The sequence below is a fragment of the Geotrypetes seraphini genome, chromosome 11 (genome assembly GCF_902459505.1).
Source record: "Geotrypetes seraphini chromosome 11, aGeoSer1.1, whole genome shotgun sequence".
NCBI classification, from domain to species: Eukaryota; Metazoa; Chordata; class Amphibia; order Gymnophiona; family Dermophiidae; genus Geotrypetes; species Geotrypetes seraphini.
The window spans coordinates 29,452,561-29,479,558 of record NC_047094.1 but is presented as its reverse complement, the minus strand read 5'-3'; the positions used below and the strand labels follow the sequence as shown (position 1 = coordinate 29,479,558).

At 44.2% G+C, this 26,998-nt stretch overlaps 1 protein-coding gene across 2 annotated transcripts in view; it reads right to left on the bottom strand.

Moving 5' to 3' along the window:
• The window catches only part of SMG1 (SMG1 nonsense mediated mRNA decay associated PI3K related kinase), a 257,696-nt gene that overhangs the window by 29,172 nt on the left and 201,526 nt on the right, over positions 1-26,998 (bottom strand). For both annotated transcript variants that reach the window (XM_033962915.1, XM_033962916.1), the window contains 4 exons: positions 21,112-21,346; positions 1,700-1,926; positions 1,247-1,397; positions 976-1,165 (listed from right to left, as the gene is read on the bottom strand). In XM_033962915.1, the coding sequence (XP_033818806.1) occupies positions 976-1,165; positions 1,247-1,397; positions 1,700-1,926; positions 21,112-21,346 (803 nt within the window). The remainder of the gene's footprint in view (positions 1-975; positions 1,166-1,246; positions 1,398-1,699; positions 1,927-21,111; positions 21,347-26,998) is intronic.

The following is a 26,998-nucleotide window of genomic DNA, read 5'->3' as shown; positions in this document are numbered from 1 at the left end:
TACTAACAAGCCTAGTTCAACCTCCTCTCCCTTACCCCACTTATGTCTTGTTCTCTCTCCCTCTCTTCTATACAATTTTTAGACTGTAAGCGGCCATGATCTTATATGATGTGCGGGATAGCAAATCCCCCAATACATTTGAAACTTGAAATATTAACACCAATCTCTTAAATTTCACACTGGCTGATATCAGTAGATCAATGTTAGCCTGTAACCCATTCTGAGCTCTTTGGGGAGGACGGGATAGAAAACAAAATAAAAAAACAAATACAATGAATGGAGTTTTTAAGCATATGAGCGAGACTCTTTTCCATGTCATTTATGAAAAAATAAAAGTAAGCCAAATCTACTTATGAATTGTAGCATAGTACACGTGCACTTTAAGTGATTTGCTCAATGTTCTGGTATGAAGAATAAAAGTGGGTTCCAGGATGCCCTAGTTTTAACTCAAACCATTAGGTTACACTGTAAATCACTACACGACAACTTAATTTAACAAAAACACAGGTATAAAGGACCAACACTCAGACTGAGCAAGTCACAGTACTGTATTCGGAAATGGAGAAACGCCTATGCATCCCCCCCCAGGAAGGTCTCTCCTGTCAGAAACTGCTCGCAAACGCTCCTATAGCCACTTCATCTCTCAACTCTGGAACCAACTCCCCCCGCAAATCAGATTACAGAACTCATTGATGACCTTCCGGAAAGCGGTAAAGACCCTCCTCTTCAACTAAAATTACAACTGCAATCTACCCCTTCGCCCCCTTCCTTCTACCCTCTCTTCTCCATTCTTAACCTGTACTTAAATTGCTGTATAGTCCTTGTACTTAAACTACTGTATAGTCTTTGTACTGTCCAAATATATTCTACTGTGAATGTTTGCTTGTAGGCCGTTCTGAGCTACTGGGAGGATGGGATAGAAATCGAATTAAATAAATAAATATTCTTCAAGTGTACATAAAATATTTGTTTTACCTGACAGTGTTCTGGAAAAGGTCCCACATAATCTAAAGAATTCCTTAATGGTCTGAAGTCTTTTCAGGAAGAAAATTTCCTCCAGAACTTGTCGATGGTTATCATCATCAAAGAAATTGACCTGTGTACTTCGAGCTTCCCTGATTATGTCAATCTTGCGCCAAGCCATGGGCACTTCCATCTTGTTTAACTGTATGACATTAAGAAAATTAATTAATCAAATTCATCATGTTGGAAGCGCTATGTTGGACAGTTTAACTGTAAACATTACCTTTTCAACTAACAATCCAAAGGCAGTGTCTACTTGGGCAAACATTCCATCAAATGCCACCAACAACATCTGGCCAGCTGTCATTTTTGGTGTTTCATCGACAGAGCCATTTCTTGGCTGAATTAATTCACCATACTGGGCATGTAAAATTCTAGGAAATGGGAAAACAAGGATTACCTTAATCTTTTCATCTCATAAAAACATTAATCAGTTTAGACTATTCTTTATCACCACCATACAGGAGATAGCAAGATATTTATATATTTCTTGGCTGCTTCAGTGTAGATTACTATAGTAAATTAAACAGAGGTGGTAAGAAACAGTCAAAAGTAAACTCGATGTGAAAAAATCCCTAAGTTATTATTTTTAAAGGTTCTACTTCAACCACATTACGTTATTCATTTCCTACAGTACCTTTGAAAACTGAATTACATGCAGTAAAGGCCAACTCACCTTGCAACATCGATGTAATGAGCATATGTCTCCTCCTCTAGACCCATTGCTGCATTTCTTAAGTAAGCCTGAAGGGACTCAACAAGTGTTTGCAAAGGAACTCCATCAGCTGTCTGCTCAATAAGGCTGTCCAGTTCATGAAGCATACTTTCTAAAGTATACTCTCCTTTCATTAAGCATCGAAGAGCCTCAGGGAAAATGATTTGACGGAAGTTTGAGTTCAATTCCTGTGGCAAACCAACACCGCCCACAAACCAAAACAAATAAGTAAATGGACTGCAAAATAGCTGTTTCTTCAAAGTAAGGTCAGCACATTTTTCTTGTTTCATTTTACTTTCTTTAGAAGACAAGAACCACTTGGGTAACGCAGTCTATCAATCTGCGTCATCTGTCTCAGAAAGACTAGTCAATTTCCAGTCATCTCCCACTGTTGTACTAAACTCTTCTTCATTTTTACCCTGATTCTAGTGCCTTACAGCAGCACTTCAACAGAACAGATGTTGACTATGTTTACTAAGCAATAGTGATCTTTTGAAAATGAACAAAGTTTTTTGACAAGACAGGTTACTTAACTCTCTATTCCAGAGATTTAAAGAAATATAGAACCAGAATTTTAATTTGTCCTATATAAGAGAACAGAACTTTCTGTTATGGAAAAACTACTGCACAGACTTTTTTTTTTTTTAAAGGAAGAAATATGTCTACTGTAAACTTATTTAGCAAACTTGATGTCCAACACTTATTTAGATTTTGCTCACACTTTTTTTTTCAGTAGTGGCTCAAGGTGAGTTACATTCAGGTACACTACCCATGTTGCATCAACTAAGCACGAAAAAGGGCAGGACTGTTGTGCTCTTTTTTTTCAGGCCACTGATCATCAGTTAAATACCAACTTAAGCATGCTCAATTGTTACTTCAAGATATGAAAAGGAAAGGAGAGGACAGATGGAAATTCTGAAGCTGTCAGTATGTTTTCTCATCTACTACTCAACTGAAGTGGAAGAATTGCCTGGTGGTTAGAGCAGCAGGCAAAGAATCAGGGAAGCTGGGGTTCATATTCCAGATATTCCTTATGACTGTGGCTAACTCACTTCACTTTCCCTTGACATAGGTACAACTTAGATTCTAAGTCCATTTGAACAGGGAAAATAACTTGGATCTTATTGTAACTCACCCTGAGCTTGGATTCAGAATAGGCAAGTAAAAGTTGCTAGCACGTTTACAACTAGCTCAAAGTGCAGCAGTAAGACTCATATACAGACTGTGGAAACCGGAACACTTACAGCCCTACTATTGGAAGATTAAGTTTATACCTTCGATAATCTTCTTTCTGTTAGTCCCTGTAGGATTCCATATGCTAGGTGTTCAATCCTAACCCATAATCTGGGAGTTGCAAAAATCCAACACACTTTTGAGCACATGCTCCACCCCCTTAGCCTGAGAGCTAGCAAACATATCCAGTTAAGTCCCAAAGCAAAGTAACATACAGAGCCATGCAAAAGTTTTGCATCACCTCCGAATAATACATTGTTCCGTCTTTTTTGCTGGATCACAGCAATATATCTGACACCTACTGCTGCATTATATACTTCAGAATTTTATGCTCTATCATGCTGCACAATTTTTTTTTATATATAATTTTATTTTATTAAATTTAACAATTTTTACAAGAAAATAAACTTCTTGCTAATGAAACACAGTAAAAGTAAACATTTCTAAAGGTATAAACATATAATTGGAAACAATAAAATCCTTCCTTAGATCACTATTGTCAGAATTCTAGGAGGCCAATAAAAGAAATATAGAGGCCAATAAAGAAACAAATAATTAATATATAGGCTTTAACACTGAATATACTACCACCCTTTCTCTTACATGTCAGTTATAACTTAAGCAATTTTCTTCAAGTCTAGAAAGGCCCTTAGTTGCTCCGGGGCGAAAAAGACATATTTGGCATCTAGATACTTGACTACACATTTACATAGATAGGTTAATAAAAAGGTAGTTCCCAAGTTCCTCGTTTCTTGTCTCATTGAAAGGAATATTCTCCTTCTCTCCTGGGTAGATCTAGTCACATCTTGGTATATCCAGATCCGTTTGCCATAAAATAAGTCTTTAGTATGTCGAAAATAAAGCTTCATTATGGCATTTAGATCCTGTTCAAAGACTAAAGAAACTAGGAGAGTAGATCTAACCGATGATTCTGTTATGGATTCTTCAAGAATAGCAGAGATGTTATTAATATCTAATGTTGGAGATTGAGGAATAACATTATCAGTGACTTGTTGGACTTGTTTAGAAGAAGATGGTAAATAATAAACTCTACTAACAACAGGTGGTATACAGTCAGCGGAGTACTTGAGAATTTCTATTAAGTATTTTTTAAACATACAAGTCTTAAATTTGAAGTCTTAAATCAATTTAAAATGTACAGGGTGATAAAAATATAAAATTCTGAACACGTCAGTATATAATATACATTAGTAGGCATCAGAAATATTGCTGTGATCCAGCAAGAAAGATGGAACAATGTATTACTCGGAGGTGATGCAAAACTTTTGCATGGCTCTGTACCTGAAGAAATCTATGACAAGGGGGTATGGGGGAAGATCCCCCAACAATACAAACAAAATCTTGAACTGCTCTGCAAAACATGAACAAGTAATAAAAAGGCACTAAGGCAACCCAGAAAAACATTGAGGAACAATGTAAAACTAACCTTCTCTGTGCAACGAGCACCCCAAGAAAAACCTTTGGTAATGTGCATATGCACAGAAAATCCCCACAGGATCTGGCAACTGGCTGGATAATCTTCAAGCCTGTAAGGAGAATAACCGAGGCAGAAAAGCAGGCTATTCCAAAACAACTGAGTGTATACAGAGGGCAGGCCATATGGAATCCCACAGAGACTAAGAGAAAGAAGACTATCAAAGGTATAAACCTAATCTTCCATTTTGTTACGTCCCTTCTGGACTCCATACGCTAGGTGACTTACCAAAGCAACGGTAGCAGCTAGGGAGGGACAGAAGAGCCTGCCCTCAACCCTGAGGTCACAAAAGTGGCATCAGAATGAGCCGCCACATCCACTTGGTAAAACTGAATAAAAGTATGAAGAGAGGACAAAGTAGCCACCCTGCAAATTTCATCAGGATGAATCATGCGAAACTCCGTCCACGATGCAGCCACACTTCTCATTGAGTATACTTTAAGTGAAATCGGCGGCTGCTTGTCACAGGTGATGTAAGTCGCCGAAATGGCCATTCAAATCCATCGAACAATCGAGGACTTTGACGCCGGCCGACCACAATGAGGCGCAGCAATCAGAACAAGAAGGTGATCAGACAGTCTGAAATTGTTAGTCCTCTCCAAATAATGGAGCAAGACTCTGGTCATCAAATTTGCGTAAGATCTGATCTTTGCGCTTCAAACCTGAGGGATGAAACACAGGCAACTGAAACTCCTGATTGACATGGAAGGACAAAACCAACTTCGTCAGAAAAGAAGGTACAATACGGAGAGCAACACCTGTGTTCGTAAAAGGAGAAAAAGTTCCCTGCACGAAAAGCCTGAAGCTCTGAAATACGCCATGCCGAGACAATGGCAACTTTCTTCAGAGGTTTGAATGGGGCCTCTCCAAGGCCCTGTAAAACAATGTTAAGATTCCATGAAGGGAAAGGTCAAGGGACGAGGCAGACGAAGTGCCCCTCTCATAAATATGGTTATATCCAGATGAGCAGTAAGCGAACCAGTGCCTCTACGCGCTCTAAAACATGAAAGGCCTACAACCTGAACTTTAAGTGAGGCCACTGCCAAACCTTTGTCCAGGTCCTCCTGAAGAAAAGTCATGGCCACTGAAATGGGAGCTCTCTCTCAGGCTCCATGTGATCCTTAGCACACTACTGTTGGAAAGCCTTCCAGGCTTTGGCAAAAGAAGCCATAGTAGAGGGTTTGTTCGAATGCAAAAGAGTCGCGATAACTACATCTGAATAATTGCACTTCATCAAGGTTGAGTGCTCAAGAGCCATGCCGTAAGATCAAAGCGCCATGCGTTTTCCATGGGCACCGGTCCCTGACTGAGAAGATAGCGATGAAGTAGCTGGAGCTTCTCATCCCACTGAAGTTTCCAAGTTTATTTAATCTTTGATATACCGTTTATCAAAAATATATCTAAATGGTTTACAATTATTAAAATATTGATAAAAAGTGGAGGGGTGATAAACAAATAGACTTACTGGTACAAAAAGGAAAAATGGGAAAAGGTAAAAGCTTAATTACAATGAGAAAATAAAAATCTTAAAAGGGAGGGAAGAGAGGGAGGGGCTTAGACACTAGGGTAGGGTATGGATCGCTTCAAAAGAAGCATTTCAATTTGGACTGAAGACGGACAGGATCTGCATACCAAGGGCGATTAGGCCAATCTGGAGCCATTAGAATTACCAGGCCGAGATGAGTCTGGCAGATGACCCGACCGACCAGAGGCTACGGAGGAAACACATACAGCAGCACATGAATCAGGCAGGGCTGAACCAAGGCGTCCAGCCCTAGGCTTCTGTGCTGCGTTTGTCGACTGACAAAACCCCTGGACTTTGAGTTCTCTGCTGAAGCCATCAAGTCCATCTGGGGCTGGCACCAGCGCTGTACAATCAGAAGATCTGCACCGCTTTTCTTTCCAGAAGGGGCTGGAGAGTAAGTAATGCCAGTCAAATTGTCCTGATCTCCAGACAACTGATTGACCAACGCTTCTGACGGGGAGTCCACTGCCCCTGAATGTAACGGTTCCCGCAGTGAGCATCCCAACCCAACAGGCTGGCATCCGTTGTAAGAGTCATCCAATCTGATATTCGAAGAAGTCTGCTCTGGCGGAGAGCCTTCCCCTGAAGCCACCAGCTCAAGCTGCTGTGAGCTGGTTCCATCCAGGGGAGCGGCATCTGAAGGGGACGACGCTGTGGAGACCACTGAGAGAGGTCACAGACCCAGGTTGGCTCCCTAGCCCTAGAGTATGCAGAGGAGGCAAATTCCAAGTCTCCCGCCCCCTCACCCTGCGTGCTAAGGTACGTGGTATAAGGTCGCTGCTCCAGCATCAATTCGGCGCAATCACTATACACATCCAGCAGATTAGGGGCTGGGGAGTCCATCCCAAATGACTTTTTATCAAATCGAGGGGTTTTGAGGCAAAATATAAGTTAGAAAATAAGATAATTTTAAAATCCAAGATGGCCACTGTCAGTGAATTTAAACCAAAAATCGCAAAAATAAAACAAACCTGAAAATAAAAAAATAGTGATTTGCGGTCTGGGGAGGTGGGGACCTGAACCCTACCCTCAGAGACTGGGAAAGACTTGTTGTTAAGCGTTCAAAAAGCCACTCCCAAAGTTCCCATAAGAAATAATGGAGGGTTACTCAGTTCTGCAGTGCCAAACCTGTCAGCAGTTTAAACAGCATCCAAGTGGAGGAAAAGGATTTTCTGCCTCAGAAACCTCTCCAAAGAACCACAGTTGAAGAACTTCGGACTGCCAGCTGACTAAACACTGACTATAATCTCCGCCCTCACGGATCCTAGCCATAGTCGGGAAAAGCAGCCTGCATCTTGAAACCCAGGTGAGTTTCACTCCAGACACATACAGCCTGTGCTTAAAACCTGTGACAAGGTTATTGGGCAACCAAACTCGCAGAGGAAGGGGCCCCCAGGTCTACTGCACGGATTGCTTGCAGAAATTTTAAATGGATATGTTTGCTAGCTCTCAGACTAAAGGGGTGGAGCATGTACTCAGAAAAATGTTGAATTTTTGCAACTCTATTGAACACCTAGAATATGGAATCCAGAAGGGACGTAACAGAAATGAAACTACATTGGTTGTCCATAATCACCAAGAATCAAGTTTAAATGAGGCATCTGTTTTTAAGATCTTGAGAGGGAATAAACTACCTAATAGAATTGGCCATGTTACTTTAGGGTGCCTCCAACAGATATTCCACCAGAAATCTTTCCCACTTAAAATTCCCAACATGCAACAATATAAAGTCTACTAGACAAATTATCTTATCCATCCAATATCAATTAGCAAAATGCTGGAACCAATTATTTACACTATGATCTAGGGACCTATAGATTCGGAAAACTTTTAAAAGCATTTCTCTATAAAGGGAGCCAACTCTGAAGTAACTGAAATGGGTAAAAAGCCCATTCTTAAACTGTCTTATGCAGCTCCTGGGACAAAATGAAGAACCAACAATGACTTACTTGTAACTATGTATTTGAAACTATGACCTAATTGTATTTATAGTTGTACCTGTACTAGCAACCCTATTGAAAATCCATGTCAATCTATCCCCTGTAATTTCATGGGTAACTGACCCCTCTTGTAATATAATCCGACCTTGAGCTGAATAGGTAAAAGGTGGAACACAAACCTTGATTAACACAAAATAACCTCATTAACATAACATAAATGAAATATTAGTTTCTTACCTGGATAATCTTCTGTTAATCATATGCGGGAGTCTGACCCTTAGGTGTTATCCATCTATCTCACAAACTGTACAGAAGGATCTCAATCACATCTTTCAGCTCCTCCATCCAGTGGAGTATAGTGCCCTCTTCAGTTTATACCAAAGCAATTGATCTCCACTGAAACAGAAGAAAGGAGGGGCATTGAGAACTTCCCTGGAGATATACATTTCTGTCCTACTCTGTAACTTATGAAAAAAAAGAAAAAAAATTAACACAAACTTGCAACTTAGCTGTATCAAGTAACCAAACTGCTGTGTGCAACTAGCACTAACAAATAAGGAGCCTTGAGGCTTAACAAACCCATTGTTTTTCTTAGGAATTTATTCTTACATGGTTATCTCAGTGACAGGAGAAGAACTCTAGTGTCGGACCTCAGCAATGTCTAAGGCAAAAAGCAGGCAAAGGGCAATGCTGACAGGGTAGGCAATACAGACTCCTGTATAAGATTAACATAAAGAAGATTATCCAGGCGCAAAGCAGCACTTAGAAACATAGAAAATGACGGCAGAAAAGGGCCATAGCCCACCAAGTCTGCCCACTCTATTAACCCTCCCCCAACTACCCACCTAGGGGTTTCACTCTGATGGCATCACCTCTACACTACCCTCGTAGAGATCCGACGTGGGCATCTCACTTTTTCTTAAAATCTTGCACGCTGCTGGCCACGATCACCTGCATCTCCCTGTCTGTTCACATAGGAGAATACTCTGACTACTTTCCCCTCCAGTGAAATTTCCAATTCCCTCAAAACGAGCCAAATTGCTCTGAGTTCCTGACAATTTATGGATCACTTTCTCTGTGATGGGGTCTAGGGCCCTGAAGCAGGCGACCACAGCAATAGCCCCCCCCCCCCAAGTGGAACAGGCTGGCATTGGTCATTAGAGACATCCATGAGGTGATCCGGAGGGGCATGCCCTTTGATAAGCCTATGATAAGGAGTTCCTTTGGAGCCACCAGCATGAGCTGCTCCTTGCCTCCCTTGTCCATAGGAGCAGTAGATGGAGAGAATTCCTTTGCAGGGACCTCCTGGAGAGCAGAGAATCCTGGAGGGGACGCATATGTGCTCTTGCCTATGGGACTATTTCCAGAGTGGTCATCATCTAGCCCCACGCCTGAAGGTAGTACCAGGCTGTGGACTTTGGCATCGAGAAGAGCTGTGTGAACTGTTTCCTGAGCTTCTGTTTGCGTGGCTCTGGAAGATAGACTCAGCTGTTCGCTGTGCTGAAGCAGATTCCCATATATTCCAAGCACCGAGCAGGCTCTAGATGACTCTTCCTAAAGTTGCTAACCAATTGAGATTCTTTAGTCCATCACTTGTACTGCCTGCTCGCCCTTGATGGCACTCTGATCAGCCGATTGTCCAGATATGGGAGTATTTGTATCCCCATCCTGCAAAGATGAGCTGCCACCATTACCATCACCTTGGTAAAAGTACATGGGGCTGCAGCCACACTTTTAAAGGAAGCACCACAAACTGGAAATGCCTTTGAAGAACATGGAATTTCAGATATTTTCTGTGGTCCATGAATATGGGAATGTGAAAGGAAGCCTCCGTCAAATCTAGGGAGGCTAGAAATTCCCCTGGAGCCACTGTTGCATTGACTGACTAAACTGTCTCCATGGGAAAACGTGGAACTCTCAATTCCAAATTCATGGATTTCAAATCCAGGATCAGTCTGTAGTCTTCTGTGTCTCTGAGCACTATGAAGTATATGGAGCATCTGTCAGAGCCCGATTCTTCTTTGGGAAGTAGCTTTATGATGTGGATGTCCAAGAATCTTTGCACCATCACTCAGGACCTGGCCTCCTTTTCTGGTTGTCTGACAGGGGAATTAATGAACAGATCTGGAGGAGGGCAAAAGAACTCGATCTTGTAACTTTCTTGAATAAGATCAGGACCTAGTGGTCTGAGGAAATCTGCTCCAACTCCCTCCAGAATGCCGACAGCTCCTGCCAATGTATGGAGTGGCAGCTGCTGACCTTAAGTCATTGTGACTTTTTGGCAGCTGGACAGACACCTAACCCCGAGAGTTGTTGGTGTCTAGAGTTGCCAAATTTCTGTGTGGATCCCTGATAATAGTCTCCAAACCAGGGGTCTTCAATCCAATCGGGTTTTCAGGATTTCCCTAATGAATATGCATTGAAAGCAGTGCATGCACATAGATCTCATGCATATTCATTGGGGAAATCCTGAAAACCCGACTGGATTGCGGCTCTCAAGGAGGGACTTTGAAGACCCCCTGCTCTAAACAGAAGAACCTTTGAAGTACTAGCGAGACCTATGAGAGGAATGAAAATTACCTCTGCCTCCCCTGGCAAGGTGGCGAGATCTGCTATCTGGTAGAGACTTGAGAAAACGATCTGCCATGTTGGCCATCCAAACCCTTGCCAAAAAGCATCTGTCCCTTAAAAAGCAGTCTACTTAGGGTAGCATTGGAGGCTGAACTGTCCAACCACTGCCTAATCCAGAACATCCGGCGGGCAGAAACGGCATATGCCGATACCATGCTCATGACATCATAGAAAGCATCTGCTGCATAATCTACTCCTTTCATCACCAGCTAGGGACAGACGGCCTCCTCAGGATTCCACCTTAATCTGGTGTGACAGGCACGTGCCACAAAGGAGGCTTCCACTGCCGCTTTGATCCCCAAAGCTAGCATTTCAAATGCCTTTTTAAGGACCATCTCCCCTTTGTGAGCCTGTGGGGTCATTAGTATCACTCTTCCCTTACTAGGAAGGGAGGTACTCATTTGAGCCACCGTGGAATCCACCTTCGGCTGACAAAACAGCTTTTGGAATTCTGGAGCTATTGAGCACAGTCAGCCATAGCTTTTGCCACCTTCAGGGAGCCTTCTGGGGATTCCCATTGATCGGTGATCAGTGAGGTGATGTCTGGATGCCCAAGGAAAAAGGAGGTTGAGCATTTGTGCCACTCATGACTGAACACCGTGAGGAAGATGGATACACCACTGCCGGGGTACAAGCTCTATCGCCAGGACAGGTCAGGACAGAAAGGAGGTGGAATAGCCCTATACATAAAAGAAAGCATACAATCGAAAGAAAGACTTAACATGTTCTTTTCATCTGTATTTACAAATGAAGACACAATCAACATACCGGAACCTGAGCAAATCTTCAATGGAGATCAAGCAGAAAAATTAACATCCATGGAAGTGAGCCTTGAAGACGTACACAGGCAGATAGAAAAATTAAAAACTGACAAATCCCCGGGTCCGGATGGAATCCATCCAAGGGTTCTGAAGGAACTAAAGGAGGAAATAGTGGAACAATCTACACTAAGAGTGCTTAGGGAGTTGTGTGATGTCCTGGCGGAACCGTTATCCGTACTCTTCAATCTCTCCCTCAGTACGGGGAGAGTCCCCCTGGACTGGAAAACGGCTAACGTCGTTCCACTGCACAAAAAAGGTTGCAGAGCAGAGGCTGCAAATTACAGACCGGTGAGTCTAACATCAATAGTGTGTAAACTCATGCAAACACTAATCAAATGTAAATTAGACACGATCCTGAATGCGGAGAATCTACGGGATCCCAGTCAACATGGATTCACCAATCCAATCTCATCAGCTTCTTTGACTGGGTAACAAGAAAGCTGGACTTGGGAGAATCTCTAGACGTAGTGTACCTAGACTTCAGTAAAGCTTTTGATAGCGTCCCTCACCGTAGGCTGTTGAGCAAGATGAAATCGATGGGGTTGGGAGAAACACTAACTGAATAGGTCAGTGATTGGCTAAGTGGTAGACTTCAGAGGGTGGTGGTTAACGGTACCCTCTCTAAAACATCACAAGTGACAAGTGGAGTACCGCAGGGCTCAGTCTTGGGCCCGCTCCTTTTCAACTTATTCATAGGGGACCTGACTCAGGGGCTTCAAGGTAAAATAACACTATTCGCCGATGACGCCAAACTATGTAACATAGTGAGCGACTCCAATTTACACGATAGTATGAGGCAGGACCTGCTTTTGTTGGAACTTTGGTCATTGACCTGGCAGCTGGGCTTCAATGCCAAGAAATGTAAGGTCATGCACCTCGGCAGCAGAAATCCGTGCAGATCTTACACCTTAAATGGTGAGACCTTAGCTAGGACTACAACAGAACGAGATCAGTGCAGATATGAAAGCTGCCAATCAAGTGGAGAAGGCTTCATCTAAGGCAAGACAGATGTTAGGTTGTATCCGCAGAAGTTTCATCAGCCGGAAGTCTGAAGTCATCATGCCATTATACAGAACCATGGTGAGACCACATCTGGAATACTGTATGCAATTTTGGAGGCCACATTACCATAAAGATATGCTGAGAGTAGAGTCAGTTCAACATATGGCCACCAGGATGGTCTTGAGGCTAAAGGATCTCTCATATGAAGAGAGGCTGAACAATTTGTGGCTCTACTCTCTCGAAGAACGCAGGGAGAGGGGAGACATGATCGAGACGTTTAAATATATCATCGGACGTATCGAGGTGGAAGAAGATATTTTCCTTCTCAAGGGACCATCAGCCAGAAGATGGCATCCACTCAAGCTCAGGGGCGGGAAATTTCATAGCGACACCAGTATTTCTTCACTGAAAGAGTGGTTGATCATTGGAACGAGCTTCCGGTATAGGTAATCGAGGCCAACAGCGTGCCAGATTTTAAGAGTAAATGGGATGCCCATGTGAGGTACCTAAGATTGTGGAGTTAAGAATGGGCCATTAGGAGTGGGATCTCTAGGAGAACAGACTATGGGGGGTAGGTCAGTAGAGTGGGCAGACTTGATGGGCTATGGCCCTTATCTGCCGTCATTTTTCTATGTTTCTATGTTACTGCAGCAAATTTACAATCTATCCCTGAAAACAGGCGTGATCCCGGAGGAGTGTAAGATAGCCAACGTTACGCCCATCTTTAAAAATGGATCAAGAGGTGACCCGGGAAATTACAGACCGATGAGTCTGACCTCTGTTCCAGGGAAAATAGTGGAAGCACTGATAAAAGAAAACATCAATGAACATATTTAAAGAAATGAACTTCTGATAACCAGCCAACATGGTTTTTGCAAGGGGAGATCGTGCCTAACAAACTTATTGAACTTCTTCGAAGGAATTAACAAACAGATGGACAGAGGAGACCCCATAGACATCATATATCTAGATTTCCAAAAAGCCTTTGACAAGGTACCCCATGAACGCCTACTTCAGAAACTGAAGAACCATGGGATGGAAGGAGACGTACATAGATAGATCAGAAACTGGTTGGCGGGCAGGAAACAGAGGGTAGGAGTAAAGGGCCACTACTCGGACTGGAGGAGGGTCACGAGTGGTGTCCCGCAGGGCTCGGTGCTCGGGCCACTGCTATTAAATATATTCATAAATGATCTAGAAACAGGGACGAAGTGTGAAATAATAAAATTTGCGGACGACACCAAAACTATTTAGTGGAGCTCGGACTAAAGAGGACTGCAAAGAACTGCAAAGGGACTTGAACAAACTAGGGGAATGGGCGACGAGATGGCAGATGAAGTTCAATGTTGAGAAATGTAAAGTATTACAAGTGGGAAGCAGAAACCCGAGGTACAACTATACGATGGGAGGGATGTTATTGAATGAGAGTACCCAAGAAAGGGACTTGGGGGTAATGGTGGACATGACAATGAAGCCGACGGCACAGTGCGCAGCGGCCGCTAAGAGAGCGAATAGAATGCTAGGTATAATCAAGAAGGGTATTACTACCAGAACAAAAGAAGTTATCCTGCCCTTGTATCGGGCGATGGTGCGTCCGCATATGGAGTACTGCGTCCAATATTGGTTGCCATACCTTAAGAAGGACATGGCGTTACTCGAGAGGATTCAGAGGAGAGCGACACGTCTGATAAAAGGGATGGAAAGCCTTTCATACGCTGAGAGATTGGAGAAACTGGGTCTCATTTCCCTGGAGAAGAGACTTAGAGGGGATATGATAGAGACTTACAAGATCATGAAGGGCACAGAGAGAGTAGATAGAGACAGATTCTTCAAACTTTTGAATAATAAAAGAACAAGAGGGCATTTGGAAAAGTTGAAAGGGGACAGATTCAAATCGAATGCTAGGAAGTTCTTCTTTACCCAACGTGTGGTGGACACCTTGAATGCGCTTCCAGAGGGCATAATAGGGCAGAGTGCGGTACTGGGGTTCAAGAAAGGATTGGACAATTTCCTGCAGGAAAAGGGGATAAAGGATTACTGCACAGGTCCTGGACCTGTTGGGCCGCCGCGTGAGCGGACTGCTGGGCACGATGGACCTCAGGTCTGACCCAGCGGAGGCATTGCTTAAGTTCTGGGGGGTTCAACTTCAACTCACTGAGTGCATCTGAAATAATGTGGATTTAAAAAGACACCGCACCAAGAGAGTCATCCCCTTGGTCAAGAGCTACAACCACCTCCCTACGCACGGTCCTGGCTAGGGACCCCCAAAACATCAAAGAAAGAAAGAAAATGAGCCTCGAAACAGTAAAGGCATAGAGGATGGCCTCCAAACTTCCTAATCTGGTTCCAACTGGTTGCTGACACTTGGAGCTGGCTTGCTCTGTGGTGGAAAGACCCTTGGGGGCAGGAACTCTCCCTGATCTGAAGCTGGCACACTCACAGGCAGTACAGCACTTACCCGGTCCGTCAGATCGGAGTTCGTGAATCTCTCGTGGAAAGCCTCAGTAAATCCCTGAACAGGCAGCTCTAAGGACCCCTACAAGACCTCTGATGGGTTTCTTGGCCTCCGCCACTTCCATGCACTTGTGTTTCACACCTTCACTGCTTTCAGCTTCTGAACGGGATTTTCTCCCTGCTGTTTGGGCCCTCTGGGATTAAGAACATAAGAACATAAGAACTGCCATCTCCGGATCAGACCTTTGGTCCATCAAGTCCGGCGATCCGCGCACGCGGAGGCCCTGCCAGGTGTACCCTGGCGTAATTTATAGTCCATCATATCTTTATATGCCTCTCTTAAGGAGATATGCATCTAGTTTGCTCTTGAAGCCTAGGACGGTCGATTCCGCAATAATCTCCTCTGGGAGGGCATTCCAGGCGTCAACCACTCTCTGAGTGAAGCAGAACTTCCTGACATTAGTCCTGAACCTGTCCCCCCTTAGCTTCATTTCATGTCCTCTAGTCCGTGTCAAATTGGACAATGTAAATAATCTTCTCTGCTCTATTTTGTCGATTCCTTTCAGTATTTTGAAGGTCTCGATCATATCCCCACGCAGTCTCCTTTTCTCTAGGGAGAACAATCCTAGTGTTATAAGTCTATCCTCGTATTCCAGTTTCTCCATACCCTTCACCAGTTTTGTTGCTCGTCTCTGCACCCTCTCCAGCAGTTTTATATCCTTCTTTAGGTAGGGAGACCAATGTTGGACGCAGTATTCCAAGTGTGGTCTGACCATTGCCCTATAAAGCGGCATTATAACTTTCTCCGATCTACTCGAGATTCCTTTCTTTATCATGCCCAACATTCTATTTGCCTTCTTTGCCGCTGCCGCGCATTGTGCCGACGGCTTCAGGGTCCTATCTATCAGTACACCCAGGTCCTTTTCTTGTTCACTCTTCCCCAGAGTTGCACCTGACATTGTATACTCGTATTCCTTATTCTTATTGCCTAAATGCATTACCTTGCATTTCTCCACATTGAACTTCATCTGCCATTTCTCCGCCCATGTTTCTAACCGACACAAGTCGCTCTGGAGTTCCTCTCTATCCTCCTGCGATCTGATTGCCCGGCATAGTTTTGTATCATCTGCAAACTTGATGATCTCACTGGTTGTTCCTTCCTCCAGGTCATTGATATAAATATTAAAAAGGATCGGCCCAAGTACCGAGCCCTGTGGTACACCACTAGTCACTTTCTCCCAGTCGGAGAACTTCCCATTTATGCCCACTCTCTGCTTTCGGTTTTCCAGCCATTTGCCTATCCACCTTTGTATATCCCCCTCTATGCCATGGCTTTGTAGTTTCCTGAGAAGTCTTTCATGTGGAACTTTGTCGAACGCTTTCTGGAAGTCCAAGTATATTATGTCCACCGGCTTCCCACTATCAATTTGCTCGTTCACAGTCTCAAAAAATTGGAGTAAATTCGTCAAACATGATTTCCCTTTCCTGAATCCATGTTGACTGGGTTTCATCAAGTCGTGTGCGTCCAAGTGCCAGACTATGCTATCCTTGATCAGTGCTTCAACCATCTTGCCGGGGACAGACGTAAGACTCACAGGCCTATAGTTGCCCGGTTCCCCTCTCGATCCTTTTTTAAAAATTGGCGTGACGTTCGCTATCCTCCAGTCGTCCGGTATCTGTCCAGTTCTGATTGTCAGGTTTGCAAGTTTTTGCAATAGCTCTCCGATTTCAACCTTCAATTCCTTTAAGACTCTCGGGTGAATTCCATCCGGTCCAGGGGATTTGTCACTTTTAAGTTTGTCGATCTGATAGTATATCTGGTCTAAGTCCACTTCAACTGTGGTGAGGCTGTCTTCTATTTCTCCTGCAAACACTTTCTCCGCTTCAGGTATTGTTGAGGTGTCCTCCTTCGTAAAGACGGACGCAAAGAAGGAATTTAGTTTGTCTGCGATTTGTTTATCTTCCTTGATGTACCCTTTTCTTCCCTGGTCGTCCAGGGGTCCCACTGCCTCTTTTGCAGGTTTTTTCCCTTTCACATATCTAAAGAAGGGCTTGAAGTTTTTGGCCTCCTGGGCTATTTTTTCCTCATACTCCTGTTTGGCATCCCTCACCGCCTTGTGACATTTCTTCTGATCATCTTTATGTTTGTTCCAGGCTTCGGTTGTCTTTATGCATTTCCATTTTTTGAAAGAGTCCTTCTTTTCTTTTATGGCTTCCTTCACCTGTATGGTAAGCCATGCCGGTTCTCTTTTGCTCTTTGTTCTCCGATCTTTGGAAATCCTCGGAATGTAGAGATCTTGTGCTTCTGTGATAGTATTTTTCAGTAGGGACCATGCCTGATCTACCGTTTCAAGTTTGTCCACCATCTTCTCGAGTCGTTTTTCTACCATGGCTCTCATGCGATCGTATTTACCCTTTTTAAAGTTTAAGGTGGTGGTTAAGGTTTTGGCATGTTTCCCTTTCCCGATGTCAAGTTTAAAGTTGATTACATTGTGATCACTCGTTCCCAGTGGAACCACGACTTCCACTTCTGTTATCGGTCCCGTGAGGCCATTTAGGACCAAATCCAAGGTGGCGTTGCCTCTTGTCGGCTCTTTTACCATTTGTTCCAGGAAGCAATCCCCTAGCACCTCCAGGAACTTGGCCTCCTTGCCGCAGTTGGAGGTTGCTAGTTTCCAGTCTATCCCTGGGAAATTGAAGTCTCCCAATATAATTACATTTCCTGTCTTGCATTCTTGTTTGATTTCCTCCATCATTTCTGAGTCAGTTTCCTCCGCCTGTCCTGGGGGACGATAGTAAAGGCCAATTTTCGTATCTGCGCCATATTGACCAGGAATTTTGATCCAGAGTGACTCAAGCTTCTCTTTCATTTCTGTTGTAACCATTTCAACAGAATCTATTCCCTCCTTAACATATAGAGCAATACCTCCACCTTTCTGCCCTACTCGATCTCTTCTATACAGTTTGTATCCTTGTAGTACTGTGTCCCATTTGTTTTCTTCATTCCACCATGTTTCTGTTATGCCAATGATATCCAATATGTCATGTCTTGCTATTGTCTCTAGTTCCCCCATTTTGTTACCTAGACTTCTAGCATTCGTATACATACATCTAAGTTCCCTTCGTGTTACCTTTTTGGACCTTCTACTCTTGGCCGTCCCTATAGTTTCAATTACGGTATCCTTTACTGCTCCTGTGTTATCACCCTTGTTTGCTGTGTGGTCGTCCCCTCCTGTGTCTGAGTTGTCCCTTCCTGCTTTTTCTCCCTTATTGGCTGTGAGGTCGTCTTCTCTTGTGTAGGAGTAGTAGTCCTTGGCTTCTTCGTCGGGGCATCCTGCTATCCGTGCCATCGACCGGTGGTCGACTGTCGGCTTTCCCCTATCTTTCAGTTTAAAGCCTTCTCGATTGCCTTCTTCATGTTGCCTGCCAAAACTCTTGCTCCTTCCTTGTTGAGGTGTAGTCCGTCCCTTCTGTAGTACTTGCTTTTTCCCCAGAACGCCGTCCAGTTGCGCACGAAGTCGAAGCCTTCTTCTTCGCACCATCGTCTCATCCAGGCGTTGATTACTTGCAATTCCCCTTGTCTCTTTCCATCTGCTCTTGGTACTGGGAGGATCTCAGAGAAGGCCACCTTCACCTCCCTGATCTTCAGTTGTCTTCCGAGTGAGCGGAGCTGGCCCTTCAGCTCTTCCCTGTCATACTTCCGCCCGCTCACATCATTTGTTCCCACGTGGATAAGCACAGCGGTGTCCTCTCCCCCTGCGCCATCTATGATCCTGGAGATCCTGTTGGTCACGTCCTTCACTCTTGCTCCAGGCAGACAGGTGACAACTCTGTCCTCTCTTCCTCCTGCGGTGTGGCTGTCCACATGTCGTATAATGGAGTCGCCTACGATGATCCCCATCTTCTTTATTCGGGAGTTCCTTGGGGGGCGTAGGTCCACGTCCTTGGAGTAGGGCCAGTCTTCTTCCTCCAATGATACTCTTGAAATTGTTTCCTGTTCTTTGGGTGGGGGGATGTCTTCCTGTGCTCTCACTATTCCTCCTGGTGTGCGGTTGTCTCCTACCTCGTCTTCGGTTTCTTCTGTGTTTGCATGGGTGTCTTCTCTCCTTACATGGGTTTCCTGAGTACAGTTTTCCAGCCCTGGGATCTCTACATGGTGCTGATGAGCTTCCTCTATGAACATTTCTAGTTCCTTGACCTCGTTGTTTGGGCTGTACTCCACTAGAATCTTCTCCTGTGCTCGGATTCTGTCTTCGAGTTCCATCACTGTTCCTTCCAGTAGTCTTACCTGACATTTCAAGCTATCCATCTCCATGCATCGATTGCAAATGTATGCCTGGATCCCCAAAGGGAGGTAGTCATACATATTGCAGCCGATACAGAAGACAGGAAAGCTCACCTTCTGACTTCCTTGGGCTTCCATTTCTTGCTTCCCTCGTGTGTGCTTGTGTCCCTTGCCTGCTGCTTCCTTATGTTGCTTGCCTTGCTCTCACTTTTGTGTGTGCTGTCTCCGCTCTACCTCACCTTGATTGTATGTGTGGGTTTATTCCCTTGGCGTCTGTCTCTTCCTTACCTTCTGTGTTTGTCGCTTCCTTACCGTTCAGTCCTCCTCGGTGTTCTTGATAGTAGATACTCGTCCCTTGCAAGGCCCTTCGCAAAGGCGCTCTCGCTAAGGCGAGCGCCTTTACCGCTCGCCTTCGCCGCGCGCCGAACGGCTGGGCGCCGTTGGCTCCTCCCCTTTTAAGGGGGAGCTTCGGATCGGTGCCTGGCTGACGTCAGAGGGGTGGGCGGAGTTAGCTCTCGCCTCTGCCCCTCACTCTCGCCTGCCCTGCTTCTCCGATTCCTTCCTTCTACCTTCTTTTCTCCTCTCTCAGCTCCTCTTCGCCTGCCTCCCGACTTGCTTCTGCCTGCCCTGCTAACTGGGCTCTGGTGTTATCGCGCCGTTGGCTCCTCCCCTTTTAAGGGGGAGCTTCGGATCGGTGCCTGGCTGACGTCAGAGGGGTGGGCGGAGTTAGCTCTCGCCTCTGCCCCTCACTCTCGCCTGCCCTGCTTCTCCGATTCCTTCCTTCTACCTTCTTTTCTCCTCTCTCAGCTCCTCTTCGCCTGCCTCCCTAGCCCTGGAGGACTCAAAGGTGGCTAATCCCAAAGCTCCTGCCCCTTCCTCATGTGTCCCATAGCATGCAGAACATGGCCACTTATCTGCTGTTAAAATTGCACAAAACTGTCCTCATACAGGGGCAGACTGGCCTTAGGAGTCCATGTCAGGTGAATCTTAGTCAAAACGAGGTGTTTTGACGTAGATGGAGGCAGTAGAAAAAAAGATTGTTTAAAATTCAAGATGGTCTTCACCAGAAAATTTACACCAAAATCAGCTTGTAGGGGCCTCCCTGGAGTTTAAAAAATTCAGAGAAAGGGTTTCTAGAAGTTGGGGAACCTAACCCTGGCTCCAGAAACCCTTCAATTTTAACTTCCCCATTCCCCCCCTCACCCCCGATTTTCCCCTTCTGCTGTGTCTGTGTGCCAGACTTGTTGAAGCCTGCCTGAAGGAAAGGATTTTCTGCTTCCAATTCCTGCTGGTCACTCATTCACTGAAGAACTTTGGGCTACCAGTCAGAATGGACATTGACTGAGTACTCCACCCCTAGGAAACCATGCAACATGACAAGGAGAGATTAACATGCAGCTGGCTCCCCAATACTCAAAGGATTGTTACATAGGGGCCCCACAGCGTGCGCTCATCTCTGATAAATCAGCAAGCAAGTGGGTTTCCAGGGGAACAGACCTCAAGCCTTGATGGATCACAAAGCAAGCTGGATTCACAGGTACACCGAGGGGTTGCCTTGCGAGCAGCAGCCCACCCCTGCGGGTCCATATCGGTTTGCGTCCTCTCCTAGGCGTAGACCCCAAGAATGGGGACCTCCTTTGCACCAAATCCATGCAAAAAAAAGCAGAAAATGCCCAAAATTAAGAAAATGAAAAACAAGCAGAATAGAACACACCTTCTCAGTTCACTTTCAGAAGGAAAAACTGAAGAGGGCACTATACTCCACTGGATAAGAGGAGGAGCTGAAAGATGTGACTGGCATCCTTTTGCACAGTTTGCAACTATAGATGGATTACACCTATGGTACAGACTCTTACGTTGATGTAATAGAATCTGGAATGCACACAAGTTTTAAATAGGACACTGAAATTATATTTGCATATAGTCAAATCTGAAACACTAATGAAAGATAGACACAAGAAGTCTGACAGATAAATAATTTCTATACCTGAAGAGACATGTATACTCCATTAGCTAAATGAACAGCTTCAGATGCTTCTCCTGGGTTTGGAAAATCCAGATCTTGTGGCACAATTTGACACTGCTTCAGTAACTGAACCAGGCAAGTAACATTCCCACTCATACTGCAAAGCTCTTCTAAGAACCAGGCACCATCTCTTGAGGTCAAATCCACCAACTGCTCTCCAGCACTGGAAGCAGCTCCTTCCATCATAAGGTTACGTCTAAATAAAATATCATCATAGCAGAACATGATTTAGTTTTAGCATTCATAAACTAAACTATAAAAATAAACAGCCTGTCAGATTTGTATTTCTCTCAGCGACTGCAACAGTATAGCAGATCAATATTTTAGGCTTCTACATACATTACAGGGAGGATTCTTCACTGTGCATGCAGCCATAGGTCAGTGGTTGACTCAAAGGCACACACGGCTTTGCTAGAGTAGAAAATGGGAATCGTTTGGATAACATTTTTAAGTCTAGTAAACATGAAATATTCCATCTTAAGTTACATTTAAAAACTTAATTCAAACCAATATATTAAAATAAAAAAAACACTCGCCACTCCTTCCTAAATTGTATTCTTTGCAGTAGTTGACAATCCTGGTTAGGGCTGATTTCAAGAAAATTTTTCCCTGCTACAATATTAGTCTCCCAGTAAACAGAAAGCACAGTTACTTATCATAACAGGTGTTATCCAGGGACAGCAGGCAGCTATTCTCACATATGGGTGACGTCACCGACGGAGCCCCGATGCGGAAGCCTCGCAAGCAGACTTGCTTGCAGAAACTAGAAGTTTCGAGTCAGCCGCACCGCGCATGCATGAGTGCCTTCCCACCCAGCACAGGGCACGTCTCCTCAGTTCAGATAGCTAGCAGAGAAGCCAACCAGGGGAGGAGGGTGGGTTGTAAGAATAGCTGCCTGCTGTCCCTGGATAACACCTGTTACGGTAAGTAACTGTGCTTTATCCCAGGACAAGCAGGCAGCCTATTCTCACATATGGGTGATCTCCAAGCTAACCAGAATGGGATGGTGGGAGTGTTGGCAACTTAGGAGAATAAATTTTGTAATGCTCTCTGGCCATAATGGCCATCCCGTGTGGAGAAAACATCCAGACAATAGTGAGAAGTGAAAGTATGAACTGAGGACTAAGTAGCAGCCTTGCAAATTTCCTCAATAGGTGTAGATCTGAGGAAAGCTACTAAAGCTGCCATTGCTCTGACCTTATAGGCTGTGACTCTACTCTGTAGGGGTAATCCAGCCTGGCATAGCAGAAAGAGATACAAGCAGCCATCCAGTTGGAGATGGTATGCTTGAAGATAGGATGTCCCAACTTATTTGGATCAAAGGAGACAAAAATGTGAGGAGCAGTTCTGTGCGGTTTGGTGCGTTCCAAATAGAAGGCCAAAGCACATTTACAGTCCAGAGTATGAAGAGTTGATTCTCCAGGATGAGAATGAGGCTTTGGAAAAAAACACTGGAAGAATAATGGATTGGTTGAGATGAAATTCCGAAAGTTTCAAGTTTATCTATGCAATATCATATATTTCAATGTGTATAACAATTTTTTTTTTTTTTTAAAAAGGGGAGGACAAAACAAGACACTGTATACAAATTATATACATTCTAATACAAACTGATACAAAAGGCAAGTGGGATGAACTACAATCTTTAAAGAAAGAAAAGAAACATTTAGGGAAGAACACATATGGTGGGAACACATAGAAAAAAAAAATAATAAAGGGTAATTTGGCGACCTACTCGTAAGATTGATAAAGGTTTAAAGGTTTAGTAATTGGTAAGTTTTACTATCTATGTTCTGAATGCGTCCTTATACAGAAAGCTTTTTAAGGAGTGCTTGAATTTTTCTAAGGAAGGTTCATTATGTAGGTATAGTGGTAAATTGTTCCAAAGCTGGGGTGCTATGACCGAGAAAATGGTAGATCTCCTGGACCCTATTATTTTTAGAGAAGGAATAGTTAATAAATGTTGTTGTGTTGATCTGAGTGCCCTAAATGGAGAATACGGTATCAAAAAACGATCCAGGAATATCGGAGCATGTGATTGTTGAATTTTAAAAGTTATTCTATATGTGATTGGTAGCCAGTGTGTAGCTTGTAAAAGTGGTGTAATGTGGTCATATTTTTTTGAATTTGTAATAATTTTTATTGCTGTATTTTGTATTATCTGTAGCTTTCTTATTTCTGGTAATGGTGTCGGCTCGCTGCCGCTTTACGGCAGCAGATCTTAGAAAAGTTTAAGTAAATCTAAAATTGGGGAGTAAAAGAAGCATAAGAAACAAAACAAAACAGTCAATTAATTATTAAAACGAGTAGTCAGTAGTAAAAACAAACTTAAAACTCAATCGCTATTATGAAGAGTGAGGATAAAGTGCTCTAGTGCTGTGAAGGTAGGAATTTAGGATGAGTACGGAGAATCACCTTGTCATGATGGAACACAGTGAAAGGTGGATCAGCAACTAAAGCTTGCAGCTCACTGACTCTTCGAGCAGAAGTGAGGGCAATGAGAAACACCACTTTCCAAGTGAGATACTTCAGATGAGCCGTAGACATTGGTTCAAATGGAGGCTTCATCAATTGAGTAAGAATAACATTGAGGACCCAAACCACTGGAGGCAGTTTGAGAAGGAGTTTGACATTGAAAAGTCCTTTCATGAATCTGGAAACCACCAGATGAGCAGAAAGGGGTTTTCCTTCAATAGGCTGATGGAAAGCAGCAATTGCACTGAGATGGACTCGGAGCGATGTAGACTTGAGGCCAGAGGTGGGTAAGTGCAAAAGGTAGTCTAAAACAGAAGATAAGGAGGAATGTTGAGGCTCTTTATCATGAGAAAAACACCACATAGAAAATCTAGTCCATTTTTGGTGATAGCATTGTCTAGTGGTAGGCTTCCTAGAAGCCTCTAAAATGTCTCTCACAGATTGAGAAAACTGAAGAGGAGTTATGTTGAGAGGTACCAAGCTGTCAGGTGTAGAGACTGCAGGTTGGGATGAAGCAGAGATCCCTGACTCTGTGTAAGCAGAGATGGAAAAACTGGTAGAAGGTATGGCTCCCTGCTGCTGAGTTAAAGGAGAAGGGAGTATCAAGGTTGGCTCGGCCACCGAGGAGCAATCAGAATCATGGGGCATGGTCGTTCTTCAACTTGACAAGAGTTTTGAGAATGAGAGGGAATGGAGGGAATGCATACAGGAAGAGATTTGTCCATTCCAGAAGAAAATCATCTGCCTCAAGGCGATGAGAATAGATCCTGGAGCAGAACCGAAGCAGTTTGTGGTTTTGGGGACCTGCAAAGAGATCTATCTGAGGCGTTCCCCACTTTGAAAAAATGTGATGTAGAGGCGAGGAATGGAGTATCCATTCGTGAGGTTGCAGAAGACGACTCAAGTTGTTCGCCAAGCAATTTTTCATCCCTTGGATGTAGACAGCTTTGAGGAAGGTGGTGTGGCGGATTGTCCAGTCCCAAACGTTCAGAGCTTCTTGACAAAGGGAGGACGATCCCATTTCTCCCTGTTTGTTGACATAATACAAGGCGACTTGGTTGTCCGTCCGAATGAGGACTACCTGATCTTGAAGATGTTGAAAAGCTTTGAGAGCCTGAAAATCACTCTGAGTTCCAACAGATTGATGTGACACTGACGATCCGTACTGGTCCAGTGGCCCTGAGTACGGAGACCATCGAGATGAGTGCCCCAAGCATAGGTCGAGGAATCTGTTGCGATGACCTTCTGATGAGGGAGCATTTGAAACAGCAATCCTCTGAAGAGATTGGAAGAGAGCATCTACCAGCGGAGAGACTGTCTCAGTAAAGGAGTGACTGCAATGTGTCGAGAAAGAGGGTCGCAAACCTGCGTCCACTGAGGAATTCTGAGGTGAAGGCTGGCAAAAGAAGTTATGTGTACTGTGGAGGTCATGTGACCTAGTAGTACCATCATGTGTCTCGCCGAGATTGAAGAGCGGGAAGACACTGCATGACAGAGTTGAAGGAGAGCTTCCAGACGTTGTTGCAGAAGGAATGCTCTGAATTGAATAGTGTCCAGAACAGCTCCGATGAACTGTAGATTCTGAGAGGGCTGAAGTTGGGATTTAGAAAAGTTGATTTCGAATCCCAAACTCTGTAGGAACCACGTAGTCCATTGGGTCGGTACAATAACCCCTTGAGATGTTGAATCTTTGATGAGCCAGTCGTCTAGGTAGAGAAACACCTGGAGACTATGGTTCCTTAGAGCTGCTGCTACCACCACCAGGCACCTGGTGAATACTCTGGGAGATGAATCCAGGCCAAAGGGTAGCACTCTGTACTGATAATGCAGATACCCCACCCGAAATCTGAGATACTGATGGGAGGTCGGATGGAAGGGAATGCGATAGAAACCTCCTTGAGATATAGAGAACATAACCAATCGTTCTGATCTATATTTAAAATGGGTCTCAGATTGCCTGTCTTCTTCGGAACTAGAAAGTAACGGGAGTAAAAACCCCTGCTCAGGGAAACTTCCTCGATGGCAAGGAGACGAAGCAGAGCTTGAGGTTCCTGAAGAAGAAGGTCAGTCTGGGATAGATTGGAAGGATACTCTCTTGGAGAAAGTTCTGGTGGAACCTGAGTGAAATGAAGAGTTTCCATCCCTGATTATTGTGGGATGGAAGGACAGAGGCAGAAGGATGGAGGTTATGCTCTGTTAGACAGTCAAAAAATCTGCAAAGCCTTAGGTGCAGCAGAAGGCTGAGGTTTCTGTTGCTTCTGTTGTTGCGGTTCCTTGGAAGGGGCTCGAGTGTAAGGAGCCACTTTGGAGCATAACACCTCTGGAAAACCGTAGTAGAGCGTGAAGGTTTTGTAGGAGTTGACTTTGGCCTGACAATGGAAGCAAAAGATATTTCATGATCTGACAACTTCTTAGTTGCAGCCTCTATGGATTCATCAAAGAGGCCATTGCCCTGACAAGGAATGTTAGCTAAACGGTCCTGAAGATTAGGATCCATGGCAATGATGCGAAGTAAGGCCAAGCGAGGTAGTGCTACAGAAAAAACAGTGGCCCTAGCTGATAGTTCAAAGACATCATAAGATGACTGGAGAAGATGCAATCCGAGTTGTGACAGAGTAGTAGTGATGTCTTAAAACTTGAAATGTCTAAATAAATCCAGGTTCTTCAGAAAACCTGGAAGAAGATCAGATAAGGAACTTAATATAAATGGCGGCCAAACTTGTACATAGTTTTATCCTCCTTTCCAGAAGGAACAGTAGCATAGACCTTGGAATGATGGGTTTCTTATAAAAAGGACTCCAGAAGGAGGGATTGGGGAGATAATTGTGAATTCTCAAACCCGTTGCAGTGTAGAGATCTATTCCTCGAGGCCAATTTGCCTGGAAGAGCAGGTATAGCATAAGGAGTCTCCAGACAACATTTGAAAGCTTGAGATAAAAGCTTGTTAAGAGGAAGCTTAAGTGACTCTGCAGGAGGTTAAGGGATATGCATGACCTTGAAATACTTCTTAGAGAATTTAGAACCAGCATTGAACTGAATTTCCAGATGATCAGCTGATCCGCCAGGGCCTTGCCTCGAGAAGGGCTCAATGGCCTCGAGGTGCTTCGAGCGGAGAACAAAGGTGAAGCCTCTCTGCAGAAATGACAATCCAAAGAATATGGAGACTTGGAGGAGGTAATGAAAGTAGCTGACTCCTCAGGGTCTGGAAGCGGTGACCTGGAGCGAGGAGTTGGGGCCTCGAAGAACTGGAAGGTCTGGAATGAGGCCCAGATGAAGAAGGCTGTTCTTTAGAAGATCTGCGCCTCGATGGATGTCTCGATCGGCAACAAGAGTGGTGCTTGGAAGCAGGTCTCAAGGATCGAGGAAACTTCGG